Source organism: Dermochelys coriacea, chromosome 5 (genome assembly GCF_009764565.3).
Source record: "Dermochelys coriacea isolate rDerCor1 chromosome 5, rDerCor1.pri.v4, whole genome shotgun sequence".
Taxonomy (NCBI): domain Eukaryota; kingdom Metazoa; phylum Chordata; order Testudines; family Dermochelyidae; genus Dermochelys; species Dermochelys coriacea.
Window position 1 is genome coordinate 50299757 of NC_050072.1, and position 15009 is coordinate 50314765.

At 37.6% G+C, this 15009-nt stretch overlaps 1 protein-coding gene across 7 annotated transcripts in view; it reads right to left on the reverse strand.

The window, feature by feature from the left end:
• Nucleotides 1-2137: 2137 nt before the first annotated feature.
• The window catches only part of FCHO2 (FCH and mu domain containing endocytic adaptor 2), a 263348-nt gene continuing 250476 nt past the window's right edge, over nt 2138-15009 (reverse strand). For all 7 annotated transcript variants that reach the window (XM_043514278.1, XM_043514274.1, XM_043514273.1 and 4 more), the window contains 3 exons: nt 14396-14460; nt 4880-5044; nt 2138-4592 (listed from right to left, as the gene is read on the reverse strand). In XM_043514278.1, coding sequence (XP_043370213.1) covers nt 4570-4592; nt 4880-5044; nt 14396-14460 — 253 coding nt within the window. In that variant the 3' untranslated portion in view covers nt 2138-4569. The remainder of the gene's footprint in view (nt 4593-4879; nt 5045-14395; nt 14461-15009) is intronic.

Genomic DNA, 15009 nt, shown 5'->3' on the forward strand with positions numbered 1-15009 from the left:
TATTTGAAACATGCAAGCTTTTTCATTTAATAGTAGTTGACTCATAGTATGTTTTTCCTGGCTAATAGATCAAAACACCAGGTTTATTACCCGATCTGCATTCCACTTGATAAGCAGAAATGTCTTATCTACTTCACATGTCCTACTTTGTTTACCAAAATCTAAAATATTATTTAGAAATAGTGTGAGCAATCAAGTATGTCATTTTCTAAATACATGAAACAGCTTACTTTTCAGGAATAAGCATGTTGGAACAGTACAAATCCAGATTAGAGTAGTTGGAGCAATACATGGCGTCCACTTAAAACGAGAAAGGTCAGATGGGCTGGATTCCCAGGAATTCTGATCTCTGTTAAATTGTTTGTATGCAGGGTTCTACTTCAGTGGAGTTACTTCCGATTTACATCTGACATCAGAATCATGCCTTCAGTCTTTTGCTTTGAAGCATGACAGGAATGCTGATTGTTAAAAGTGATGCACTTGGCTCTGGGGCAATGGTAGGAAAGAAAAGAGTGTTCTTATTTATTGATAACAGAACTTAGTTGACTGTTTTGGAAGGAAATCCCATGTAGTGGTCTTGGTCAAAGATAATGGATGTGATAGGAATCTAACAGGACTGGAAATCACCAGCACTCAATGAGGGATACAGAAAAATTTTAGGTTTCAGAGTAGCAGCCGTGTTAGTCTGTATTCGCAAAAAGAAAAGGAGTACTTGTGGCACCTTAGAGACTAACAAATTTATTAGAGCATAAGCTTTTGTGAGCTACAGCATCCGATGAATGATAAATGAATGATAAATGCATCCGATGAAGTGAGCTGTAGCTCACGAAAGCTTATGCTCTAATAAATTTGTTAGTCTCTAAGGTGCCACAAGTACTCCTTTTCTTTTTGAGAAAAATTTTACTCAGCCTTATCCCACTCTTGGATTCTGGAAAGAGGGCAAGAAAGACAGAAGCCAGCAGTCTAAACGTCTCTCTGTCTCTTTCAAAGGTGAAATAAATCTCTTAAGAGAGTTTCATGTACAATATGATTATTTCAGATAAGATTCTTTGATATTTCTTCAGAAATATACTTTTTGCAGGAGGGTGGGATTGAAAGGGAAGTATTTGTTTCAACTGGAATTTAGTTTCTTGCTGGTAACTGAGAGGTTCAACAATTTGTTTTCATTTGAAGCTGAAACAAACAGATAACGGAAAGTCTGTTTCAGGACAACGATTGCTTCTGTGGCCAGTCTCTGGAAGGAATGTTCTCAGAGCTAATGCTCCTTCCCTCCTGTGTTCAGGATACGTGCTAGAAGTCTGGAATATATTGGTATACGCATTCCCTAGTCAGTTAGAACTGGTGAAGAAGACTAAAGGTGCAGAAAGGAGCATTGTCACCCATTTGTATATTTTCTATACAGAATAAGCAAAAATTAAATCCTCTTATTGGTTTCCTTGTGTGATTATGAAAAATTAGCTTATACAAAAAAATTATCTTCAGAAGTCTAGGAAAAACATTTATGGAACTGTTTGCTTTTAGGAAAACATGAAATATTTTATCTTCTTTGCTAGCTTTTGTGTGCACTAATTTGGAAAATGTTTGGGGAAAGAGACATTTTAATTGGTTAGTAAATGCTTTATATTATTATGACTTCATAAGTCAATAGCCTTCTATGTTTTTTCTTTGCCCTGTTTTCCTCCCCTTGTATCCTTCTCTGATCTTTCAAAATTCATTAGGACTGGCTTTGAAGGCTCAGATGCTCATTGCATTTATCAATTTTCTAAAGGACAGTTTTAGAAAAGCAATTAGAAGCCCACTCAAATATACATTTAAAATCCACTGTAGTTATTCACTATCCACTGTTATTCTTGTAACATTCATTGCTAGGAATAGATTAGCCAATATTGTTAGTATCTGTAAAACTCAGAACCATCTCTCTTTGTTGAATTCCCTTTTCTATCAAAACATCCTTCTTGTTTTGTCCAGAGAACAGTTCCAGAACAGTTGGTATTTATTAATTCTTTGAAATAATGAGCAAATAAAGTAGTAAGTTCCAACCAATGAGATACTATGGCACAAGATTACCCCTGTATTAAGCATTTGGAATTTTGAGTATTGTTGATTATTGTAAGTATAAACAGCATAAATCATCTTGTAAATTATATATTACATGTTTATTATGGGTGCAATTTTTTTTTGAAAATTTACATTTTATGAAAAATCAGAAGTATTTACAAATTTTTGTAAGATAAATTTGTATTGTTCTAATTTACACTCCAAAGTATTAATAATCCATACAAACCTCAGATCCTTTAGGACTGTTTAAAATTCATTTTCTCAATAGGAGGCAGCTACAAAGGTTATCACTGTATACACAAGCAAGAACCAGCTTGCTACATACATTTCTCATCAAATATCTAATTTTTTTACACTGTTTATGGATTTCTCTACAAAAAGTCTATATAAATTTGTATGGCTTCAAAATTGTAATGTGTACCCATTACAAATGTATGTTTTATCACCTGGTATGAATGCTAGTTTAAAATTGTTGAAACTTAACTACTTCATAAATTTAGAAATTTAAGTAGTACTTGATTAAAAATGGAGAGTAAAATAATTCTTGGATTTCAATAATAAAATAACTGTCAGGTTAAACACACTGTTTGATTGCAAAGCAGATTACAATTAAGATTCCAGTAAAAGACTGTACCATTTTAAATGCCAATTACAATAAGAATTAGATATTCTAGTTATGTTCATCATTCAGTAAAGAGTAATATTTTAGCAAATTAAGAGCCATATGTACTGCTCCAGTCAAATTTAATTCAGGTTTGTTATAACAAGGAATACATATAAAAAGCACATACTGTAGTGTATATTGTTTAACAATGGACTCTTTTGTCTGTAATGTGTAACATGAATCAGAACTTACATAAGTGTCTAAGGGTCCTGAAAATTCATCTGTGTAAAGCTTAGCAGTCCAATTTGTTAGTGGTTTTACATGAATTATTACACAAACAAAACAATGTATTATTGCTTCCAGTATATAATCTGAATAGACACTGGTATTCAGAATTATAATATACAATTCCCATTTGCAGGTTATTAAATTATTCTGCCCAAAAACATTTGATTTCTGCACTTAATAAGGACTTGTTTAACAATAGCACAATACATGACAGATTTTTGAAGTTACTAACCGGTTTTAAGAAATGCTACCGATGTGTCACTTCAGATCACTTCCCTATATTTTGCATATGGCAAATAGATTAGGTGACAATACAAACATACAAATTGGTAGTTTTTCAGTGAAGCTTACATTAATAATGCAAATGGCAGCAATTTTGTTGCTGCTGCCAAAAATATACCTTTCTAAAATGCTATTCCTCACAAAGCACGTTTACATTCATGTCAAGTCCATAAAGCACTTGAATCTTCAACAACTTAGTAGTCAGAGTGAAGGGAAATGCTACATTTGTTTTAAAAATTATCCTGTTTTTATCATTCTTTATGCATCTTCAGAATTCACACATCTTTGGTGAGATTAAAGTTGAAACTTTGACACTGAGTTTTTCTGTGATTATATTAAAGTTTTGCGCTATGCATTTCCCTCTACAATGGCTGCATTTATTGCAATTACCCCATAATGAAGTAATCCAGTATTTTAAACATTTTACAAAGCAACCTCCAGTTATTGTAAATATACCTTCTAAATTCTACTCAAAGGAATTTTATGAAGGTTCTATGCACTACACATAAACACCACGCTATGGAAGAGCTAGACTGAAAAAGGAAGTGAGGCACATCAACAACAAATCGGACAGGCACAGTTTTAAAAAAAGGCACAAATGTTATGTTATCCATATAAAAATAAATTAAGTCTACAGTATCAATTCAAACGATCATAACTCCCATAAAATTTACTAAACAGCAGAAGTAAGTATCTCTGCTGTCTTTTGCAATTTTTAACACATTGCACTTAGAAAAAAAATTAAATCTTATATATAAAACAATTTACACTTTAATATATGGTACATGGGAATCACATACTTTTTGTATGCATCTCTTTCTAACAACTGATTTTATAGCACATGAATGAAATGCAAGCGGGTGGAGAGATTATCTTTGCCTCTGTTTGCTTTGCACAATGGCAATTAAGGAAACTGAAAACTTACATTTGAATATTATTTATGCAAAGCTAATATATTTCGTGCTTGCTCTCCTAGTTTTTTTAAGTTTAATGTTTACAGTATAATATAGTTTCATACATTTTCAATATAGTTAATGATTAGTATTTTGACTTAGTTTATATAAATTTACTAAAATCTGAATAAACAAGTTTCCTAACAATTGCAGTTGATCATTTACAAAACAGTGTTGAAGTTCACTTCAGTGCTATTATAAAGTAATAACATTTTTTCCCCAAAATGACTTCTTTAAAAAAGTGCATTTTTTTATTTTGTAGTGAGCCCCCAAACAGGTCAAAGTTTAAAAAAAAATTAATGCAGGTTAAAATAGTGTTTGAAAGGTAGAGAAAATAGAGTGAGCTTCTTGTGCTCCTTTGATCCAATGATTTCCACAGGCTCATCAGCAATCTGCCATATATCGTCCTGAAAAAATATAAATAGCCTCTTGCAATTATAATGTTTACAGTAATTATGTTTTACAACAAACAAGACCATAAAACATTAGATAAAGGAAAGTTTCAGTATTTTTGTGTTCACCTATAGTAAGCACCAATAACTATTTTCATTATGCATCACATAAGTACTCCATGTTTATATACCAGTTAATTAGTAGACAAAGTATAAAAATGCTCCCTACAGATAATTATAAAAGTCAGAGTTACATTAGTAAATCATGTTAGTTCAAAAATATAAAAATCTCAATTTCTTACCAGTGGCAAATCTCTTCTTAACTAGGGAAAGCCGATAGCCAGTGCCTACTAGCTCTACATCTACACCTGAAAGGATGCTTCCTTCACTAATGAATTGCACTGCAAGTGTAGCTGGTTTACTGGGTCCTTCTAAAAGATCAAATTTTGCCCTCAGAGATCCAGAACCTATAAAAATAATGACAAAATTAAATGTCTTGAGATTTTTTTACTTTATTTATTACTACAAGTAATAGGTAGTGCACTAATATAAAGATCTCTAATTTCTGGGAGTGTAGGAATGTATATACGCATTTCCATAACAGATCACATCATTGGTCTATTTGTCCAGTATTCTGCTTTGAGGCAGCGACCAATATATAAGGATGCTTCAGAGAAAGGCAGCACACAATCTACATTGCTGTATGTGGAAGAAAATTTTCTTCCTGAGCTTCAGGTGATCAATCACCTGAAATGTATTTAACTCTCCTATAATAACTGTTTAAACTTGTTGAACTGCAAATGTAGCTAATCATCTTATAGAATAATAGAAACACAGGCTGATATGGACTTTGATAGGTTATCAAGTACAGCCTCTTGGACCAAGGTAGGACCAAGTAAACCAAGACCATCCATGATAGGTGTTTGTCCAGCTTCTTCTTAAAAACCTCCATGATAGGATTACACAATAAAAAAAAACAGAGGGATTATATTTTAATATTTGTGTATACAAATTTACCCTACCTGTAAACTCAGCTGTGAAAAGTGGGAAATTTTCATAAAATATCATAGTAAACTATAACAACAAATGTCAATGGGAAAAGGTGCAAAAGGGAGATAAAAAAACAGAATTAGTCCACACAAAAAGGCCTACTTTTGTAACTAAAGGACTGTGTTAAAGTAATGCCTGGTAAATAAAAGTGTGGATCCAAACATCGGTGGATCAAAATTAGTGTGTCAGAAATTAGGTCTAATAAGTGGACAATTTAATGAGAGGATGGGCGATATTCCGCCCATCATTCCCTTTTGGGGCTCTTAAAGAAAAACAACAACACTTTTTTGAGAAAATTAGCAACCCCCCCCCCAAACAGCTGCCAACAACTGTTGCAAGCTTTAGCATCATGGCTGCTCCCATACATGTTCTCTGACCCCAGAATCCAGTGACACACCATCATCACCTTAATCCATAAACTACTGATTTATGTTGGTATAACTATGCGACTTGGAAAATCCACATCCCCGAGCAATGCAGTCATACTAAATGAATTCCTAGAGTAAACAGTGCTATGTCAACAGGAGGGTTTCTCTTGGGGAGCTGGAGTACCTACGCTGATGGGAGAAGCTCTCCTGGGAGTGTAGTAGAATCTTCACTAAGCTGCAGCACTTTGTGAGTAGATAAACCTTAAGAGATGTTCTGACCAGACCGGGCCACAAGAGGGACCCAGATGATACCTCCACCTCCAGGAGCTCTGGCTCAATCCCAAATACTACCTAGAATGTGAGACTTGGTCTGACTGACACACACACAATCCTTTTCCTTACCTATCTTACTGCTTCTCTTTCCTTTCTCTCTTGTTTTTCCTTCTGGTTAAGGAGTCTGACTTAGCCACTCAAGACTGTATATTTTGCAACACTGCTGTAAACCGGTAACCAGAAAGGCAGCTAAAAGCAATGCGCTAAACAACCCCATGCTGATACACATTTGCCTGGTTTTGGAGTGGCTGACAAGACCTTGTGTTATGCCTGTGTTTCTCCAGCAATGAGGCTGCAAGTAAAAGTAAACACTAGAGACAGAAGCTGGGTTTTCTACATGTGCTGCTCTTTTCACTCCCCTTTTGTGTGTTCGTCTTGTTTTATCTTCTAGGAAAGAGGATTGGACTTTAACAGCAGCAGCAGCAACAGCAGCTCCAACTCATCTCAACTAATCTTTTCTCTTCCCCTCTCTCGCCAAAAGGACAGTTATCGCTATATAAGGGACTGTGAACAAGGGTTTTTTTCTTCTTAATCTACAGGGAAAGGGAACAAGGGATATTGTGATAGTGAAAGCCTTACCTAACACTCACATTTCAAATGCTTTAACTGATTTTCCTTCTTTTTCTGTATCTTTAATAAAAGGTTTAAAAGAATTTTTAATAGTGTTTGCCTTGGTACCAAGCAGACTGAAGAATCTGTATAAAAAACCCTGAATCTTGTTTAAAATTGTTCAATGTTTAGCAGTTTCAGAGTCATGTTAACACCTCTGGGTCCATTTATTCCATTGTAAATTAATACAACAGTTCTTATAAAGCACACTTCATCAGCAGATCTCAAAGTGCTTTACAAAGGAGGTAAGTACCTAAATACAATCAGTGTTTATCTCAATGGCCTGGGTGTACGTTCACTGGCAAAACTTGTAAACGTTTTCTGGGCCAGTGGAGTTCCATTGGAAAATGCTGTAATGTAAATAAGGGAACTGTACCACTTCAGAAACATGCTTATATATTTTTCTAGTGTAGACAAGGCCACTGACAGTGAATTCTCATGTTTCATAGACTCATAGCTATTAAGGTCAGAAGGGATCATTATGATCATCTAGTCTGACCTCCTGCACAATGCAGGCCACAGAATCTCACCCACCCACTCCTGCAATAAACCTCTCACCTATGTCTGAGCTATTGAAGTCCTCAAATCGTGGTTTAAAGACTTCAAGGTGCAGAAAATCCTCCAGCAAGTGACCTGTGCCCCAAGCTACAGAGGAAGGCAAAAAACCCCCAGGGCCTCTTCCAATCTGTCCTGGAGGAAAATTCCTTCCCGACCCCAAATATGGCGATCAGCTGAACCCTGAGCATGTGGGCAAGATTCACCAGCCAGATACCCAGGAAAGAATTCTCTGTAGTAACTCAGATCCCACCCCATCTAACATCCCATCACAGGCCATTGGGCCTATTTATCATGAATAGTTAAAGATCAATTAATTGCCAAAATCATGTTATCCCATCATACCATCTCCTCCATAAACTTATCGAGTTTAATCTTGAAGCCAGATAGGTCTTTTGCCCCCACTGGAAGGCTGTTCCAGAACTTCACTCCTCTGATGGTTAGAAACCTGCGTCTAATTTCAAGTCTAAACTTCCCGATGGCCAGTTTATATCCATTTGTTCTTGTGTCCACATTGGTACTGAACTTAAATAATTCCTCTCCTCTCCAGTATTTATCCCTCTGATATATTTATAGAGAGCAATCATATCTCCCCTCAACCTTCTTTTGGTTAGGCTAAACAAACCAAGCTCCTTGAGTCTCCTTTCATAAGGCAGGTTTTCTATTCCTCGGATCATCCTAGTAGCCCTTCTCTGTACCTGTTCCAGTTTGAATTCATCCTTCTTAAACATGGGAGACCAGAACTGCACACAGTATTCTAGGTGAGGTCTCACCAGTGTCTTGTATAACGGTACTAACACCTCCTTATCTCTACTGGAAATATCTTGCCTGATGCATCCCAAGACCATATTAGCTTTTTTCACAGCCATATCACATTGGTGGCTCATAGTCATCCTGTGGTCAACCAATACTCCAAGGTCCTTCACCTCCTCCGTTACTTCTAATTGATGAGTCCCCAGCTTATAACTAAAATTCTTGTTATTAATCCCTAAATGCATGATCTTACACTTCTCACTATTAAATTTCATCCTCTTACTATTACTCCAGTTTACAAGGTCATTCAGATCCTCCTGTATGATAGCCCAGTCCTTCTCTAAATTGGCAATACCTCCCAGCTTTGTATCATCTGCAGACTTTATTAGCACACTCCCACTTTTTGTGCCGAGGTCAGTAATAAAAAAATTAAATAAGATTGGTCCCAAAACTGATCCCTGAGAAACTCCACTGGTAACCTGTCCCCAGCCTGACAGTTCACCTTTCAGTATGACCCGCTGTAGTCTCCCCTTTAACCAATTCCTTTCAATGTTCATATTGATCCCCATCTTTTCCAATTTAACTAATAATTCCTTATGTGGCACCATATCAAATGCCTTAATGAAACCTAGGTAAATTAGATCCACTGTGTTTCCTTTGTCTAAAAAATCTGTTACTTTCTCAAAGAAGGAGATCAGCTCGGTTTGGCACGACCTACCTTTTGTAAAATCATGTTGTATTTTGTCCCAATTACCATTGACATCGATGTCCTTAACTACTTTCTCCTTCAAAAATTTTTCCAAGACCTTGCATACTATAGATGTCAAACTAATAGGCCTGTAGTTACCCAGATCACATTTTTTCCCCTTTCTGAAAAATAGGAACTATGTTAGCAATTCTCCAGTCATACGGTACAACCCCTGAGTTTACAGATTCATTAAAAATTCTTGCTAATGGGCTTGTAATTTCATGTGCCAATTCCTTTAATATGCTTCGATAAAGATTATCTGGGCCCACCAATTTAGTCCCATTAAGCTGTTCGAGTTTCACTTCTACCTCAGATATGGTGATATCTAGTTCCATATCCTCATTCCCATTTGTCATGCTACCATTATCCCTAAGATCCTCATTAGCCTCATTAAAGACTGAGGCAAAGTATTTGTTTAGATATTGGGCCATGCCTAGATTATCCTTAACCTCCACTCCATCCTCAGTGTTTAGCGGTCCCACTATTTCTTTCTTTGTTTTCTTCTTATTTATATGGATATAGAACCTTTTACTATTGGTTTTAAGTCCCTTTGCAAGGTCCAGCCCCACTTAACTTTTAGCCTTTCACTTTATCCCTACATGTTCTGACCTCAATAAGGTAGCTTTCCTTGCTGATCCCTCCCATCTTCCACTCCCTGTATGCTTTCTGCCTTTCCTTAATCACCTCTCTGAGATGCTTGCTCATCCAGCTTGGTCTACAACTCTTGCCTATGAGTTTTTTCCCTTTTCTTGGGATGCAGGCTTCCGATAACTTCTGCAGCTTTGATTTAAAGTAATCCCAGGCCTTCTCTGCCTTTAGATCCATAAATTCTTCAATCCAATCACTTCCCTAACTAATTTCCTTAATTTTTGAAAATCAGCCCTTTTGAAATAAAAGACCCTAGTCACAGATTTATTTTTGTTTATCCTTCCGTTCAGTTTCAACTGAATTAGATCATGATCACTTGAACCAAGGTTGTCCCCTCCAACCATTTCTTCTATGAGGTCCTCACTACTCATCAAAACCAAATCTAAAATGGCGTCCCCTCTTGTCGGTTCAGCAACTACTTGACTCCATCAGCTATCGCATCTAGCTGAAAATCTGAGCCCTATTATTATTACTAGCACTGGTCCTCCAGTCTATATCTGGGAAGTTAAAGTCTCCCATGATCACGCAGTTTCCATTAGTATTTACTTCTACTATCACAGGGGAGGCTCTAGTAGTTTTCTTCCCCAATGAGATTTTTGCCCAGACGGACTCTGTCTTATCCATTCTATCACTTCTTATTTCTTTACATTCTACCTCATCATTGATATACAATGCTACTCCACCATCTTTACCTTTATTTCTGTCTTTCCTAAACAGCACATATCCTTCAATAGCTGTAGTCCAGTCGTGACTACTATTCCACCATGTTTCTGTTATCCCTATATCATCTGGTTTCACTTCCTGCAGCAGTAGCTCTAGTTCCTCCATTTTGTTACCAAGGCTCCTCGCATTGATGTATAAACCTCTTAATTTTTGCTGTTTGGCCTCGCTCACATTCTTTACCCAATTAGGGCACGGACATTCTACAGCCAGTACGACCTATTAGACTGGTATCCACACTGCTCTTCCTCCTTATGTCCATTCTCCTACCCACGGCTGTATCCTTTCTTTGTTTTCTTCCCTCTCAATGCTAAAATCCGGTGTGGAGATTACCTGGACATCTCTCAACCATCTCCCCCAAATTCCTAGTTTAAAGCTCTCTTAATCAGTTGTGCCAGCCTCCATCCTAGAAGTCTATTTCCTTCCCTACTCAGATGAAGTCAATCCCAAGAAAACCGTCCTTTGTCCATGATTGCCTCCCAGTGGCCATACATCCCGAAGCCCTCCTAAGAGCACCACTGCCTGAGCCATCTGTTGATAATCATCATCTTGTCACACCTTTGTTACCCTTCTCTAGGAACAAGCAGAATCCCACTGAAGATCACCTGAGCCTCAATTTCCTTAAGTGTCTTCCCCAGCCTGGCACAGTCTTCCCTGATACGTTCCAGCGAGAATCTACCAGTATCATTTGTTCCCACATGAAGGACAATCAGTGGATTCTTTCCCGCTCCCTTTAGGATCCTCTTCAACCTCAGGTCCACATCCCGTATCTTAGCATCTGGAAGACAGCACACCCTTATATTCTCTGGATCAGCTCTGGTTACAGGCCTGTCCATTCTTCTCAGTAAGGAATCCCCGCTCACATAGACTTGCCTTTTCCTGGTGATGGTGCGATTCTTCGGTTTATCCCGTTCCCTCTGGCTGCAAGTTCTTTCCATTCCTATTCTCCCTTGTAATCCTCTTCAACCCATCCTGTATCCTCCTGGGGCTCCTATTTGGTGTAGTCTCCACTGACTCTTCCCCTTTTCCTATAGGACTATCCACTCTTCTCTTCTTCCTTGCCCTTCAACCTTCAGTGACCACCTGCTGAGCCCCTTCTTCATTTTCCAACTCTGCAAACCTCGAGTTCCATTTCTCCTTCACTAGCCCATCTTTTCCTCTGCCTGGTTCTCTTAGTCACATGCTTCCATTGTCCATTTTCTTCACCCAGTCGTCTCCCCTCAGAGCTCTTCAGTACTGCTCCCACCTGCAAGTCTGAGCTTTTCCCTTCCGCTGCCTCATGTCTTTGCTCCATAATCCGCTCGAACCCTCTTCTAAACTCAACCAGACTTTCCACCTGCATCTCCAATCCTCGGATCTTTTCTTCTATCAGCTCTATCAGACAGCATTTCATGCAGATGAAACTCTTTCCAGGTACGCCCTCCAGGATCACGTACATACCGCAGCTTCCACATCCAGTCATCTTCATTGTGCCTTCCACTACATGTGTCACTCCCACTGCTGCCTCTGTATCTGTCATAGCCTTCCCACTCAAATCCTGTTAATCTGGGAAACACAAACCACACCAAAACACCAGCACCCACAGAAAAAAACAATCCCCAAACAAGTACCACAATACAAACTCCCCTTGGAAACTCCCACTCAAACTCCCCTGTTTACAGCTCTTTTTGCTGGCTCCTGTGCCGCTGCACATTCAATATACAATGAATAAAGATTGATTTCCTTCTTTTAGTTCTAAAGAAGCGTTCCCTTGTTTTCATATTATAGAATAGGAGGAAAAAGGAGCATTCAATGACTTCCACTATTTCCTTCAAAATTAAGTAAGTCTCCCTTTTGGAAGTTAATTATTCCTAGTCCACATATTTTCTCTTTGAAGTCAACAGGAGCTGTGGGTGCTTGACATTGCTGAAAATCTTACTGGGGTTGATGCAGGTATTACTGGCCTGTGTTATACAGAAGGTTATGCTACCTGATCGCAACTGTACCTCTTCTGGCCTTAAAAGCAATTCCCACCTCTGCCACTCACTCTGTGACATACTAGGCAAGTCAATTTATATGCACTTTCCCATAACAGTATCCACCTTTGCAAAGTACTTTTAAATTTACTAATGAAAAACTTTCTATTTTTCATGTGCATGTTTGCCGACTCAGCTGCTACAAAGTTCCACCTGACCACTGCCCAGATCTTTGCGGCTGCACAGCTACATGTTGTTTGGCCACAAGAAACTGCAACATTTTCTAATACATTAAACACTGGACAGAGCAAAGAACTTCAGCATTTTATTCTGGTATTACCAATCTTTCTCTCTCTGTGGCCTTGGTCAAGCTACTTAACTTTTATGTCTTAGTTTCTACTATCTGTAAAACTGGGATAATACAATTTTTTCCTATCTCAGAAGTGGTGTGACAAATAGTTAATATTTATTAACTGTTATGTAGTAAGTGCTGAAGGTTATTATTTATATAGAAAGACAGTTGGGTAAGAATGTGAAGACAATGCAATACAGATGCCAGCATTACAAAGTTGAGGAAACATCAGAACAGGAACAATGGGTATTGAGACAACGGCATATGGGACAGAGCAAGGAAAAGGTGAACAGAGTATGTGGTAAATATGAATGAAAATGAGAGGTAGATTGACTCATGCTATGGCATCTTTCCTCCCTCCTTCGTATCTAGGCAGTAATGCTTATATGCCATTGATATTGGCATTTTAGAATTAGATGACATAGGAGATACTGCTTTAGAAAGTAAGTGGACAGAAAGGATAGACAGAAAAAACCATTGACAAAAATGAGAAAAAATATTTGGAAATGGACAGAATGTATCAGACATGGAGAGAAAAAGTAGATAAAAATGGATGGAGTGAGCAAGCAAGAAAAGAGAACTTTTAGACTATCAATTTCAGAATTTTCTTTTGACTCTCTATTGCTGATCCATACTCCTGTCCCAGGTTAATAAAATTGTAAGTTACATAAAATGCAGAATGTGATCTTAGTAACTAATATTTATCCAATATTGTACACTTTCTGCTTAGCTCAACAATTAAACTATGCAAAAATGATATTAAAAATTACCTTTCCTTGAACAGCTATTCACTTCCATATGGTACTGAAACAGGCAAAACCTGCAATGTACTGTATATTTTCCTCATTGATGGCAATGATTAGTCATTAGAACTGCTAGCTGCTCTGGAGTAGTTTCATCATTTCTTCTCCAATAGGTGCTTCATTAACAACTATATTTTGTGCTCCCAATTAACAATAAAATAAACCAGTCAACTGAGATTTTAAGATTAGATTTATTCAAAACCAATCCATTTATAATCTTGAAGAATTTAGGTGTTTTTTTTTAAAACAAACATTTCAGGAGAATTAGGAAGTAACATCTGGGAATAGTTTCAGTTTCTTCCGTGTTATTTGCTAAGTGCTGACGACATTCTTGGTGCTTTATAAGACAAAAAATGAACACTTCCTATTCCGAGCAGTTTTAAATCAGAGAGAGAGAAAGGGGGAGAGAGAGAGAGAGAGAGAGAGAGAGACACACACACACACACACACACACACACACACACACACAGAGCGGGATTATTTGCCAAAAGTTGGGAATGGGTGATGGGATGGATCACTTGATTACCGGTTCTGTTCATTCCCTCTGGGTCACCTGACCTTGGCCACGGACGGAAGACAGGATACTGGGCTGGATGGACCTTTGGTCTGACCCAGTATGGCAGTTCTTATGACATACTGGGATTTCAGGGAGAAGTAAGGTAGAGAGTTTTATTTATTTATTTTAGCTGATAACTCAGCTTTTGGGCTGTGTAAACAGCGTTTTCAAAGTGATTTTTAATGTGGTGGTGGCAGCTTGGTAAACCAGATGAGAGGGCAATCCAGGAATAGGAGATCACATGCAAAAGGGTGCAGACACCAGAGTGGGAAAAGTAAAACACAAAAGAAAATGATACAAATGTATTTCTTCTAATTAAATAGTTTATTTCTATATAATAAAATTACCAACAAAACACTCAAACTTACCTCCATTCTCTGATTTTTCTGAAATACCAGATATTTTCCAAAAAGCTTTCATCTGTTCTGCATTCCTAAAAGAGAAAGCTAGTTATTCACCAACAACAGAAAGTTTTAGAATATATTCCTGCCCTAGATCCATTCACCTGGTGACCCTGGAACTGCTGAAAACAGTTAGCCCTAAAAAGGGATTCTTGTACTAAACTCAATTTAGACAGAGGTTATACTAAAGGCATCCCTTTCCCCCTGCTCTCCGAAATTCAGCTGTCTGAAAAATAAGTCTACAAAGAGGCACAGGTTGAAGTGAATAAGTGTGGCTCTGTGGTAGTAGTATATTTAGATAAATTACTGAAAAGTAATCTCATTTTCTCATGCATAAAATTACCTTCCCACAGATAATCTCTGAAGAGAGGTTAAGCAGCAGTAGATGAAGAAGGTGGAGGAGGGACTGTAAAACAGTTCCCCCAAAGCAGACATTAGAACTAGCTTCAGCATCTAAAGCACATACCAACCTATATGTAGATATGAGAGCTGACTAAAGGCTGACAATTCCATTTTGTGACAACTTTTGAGGTTTGACATTATAGCTTGGTGGTTAGGGTACTGGCCTGGTATGTAGGAGA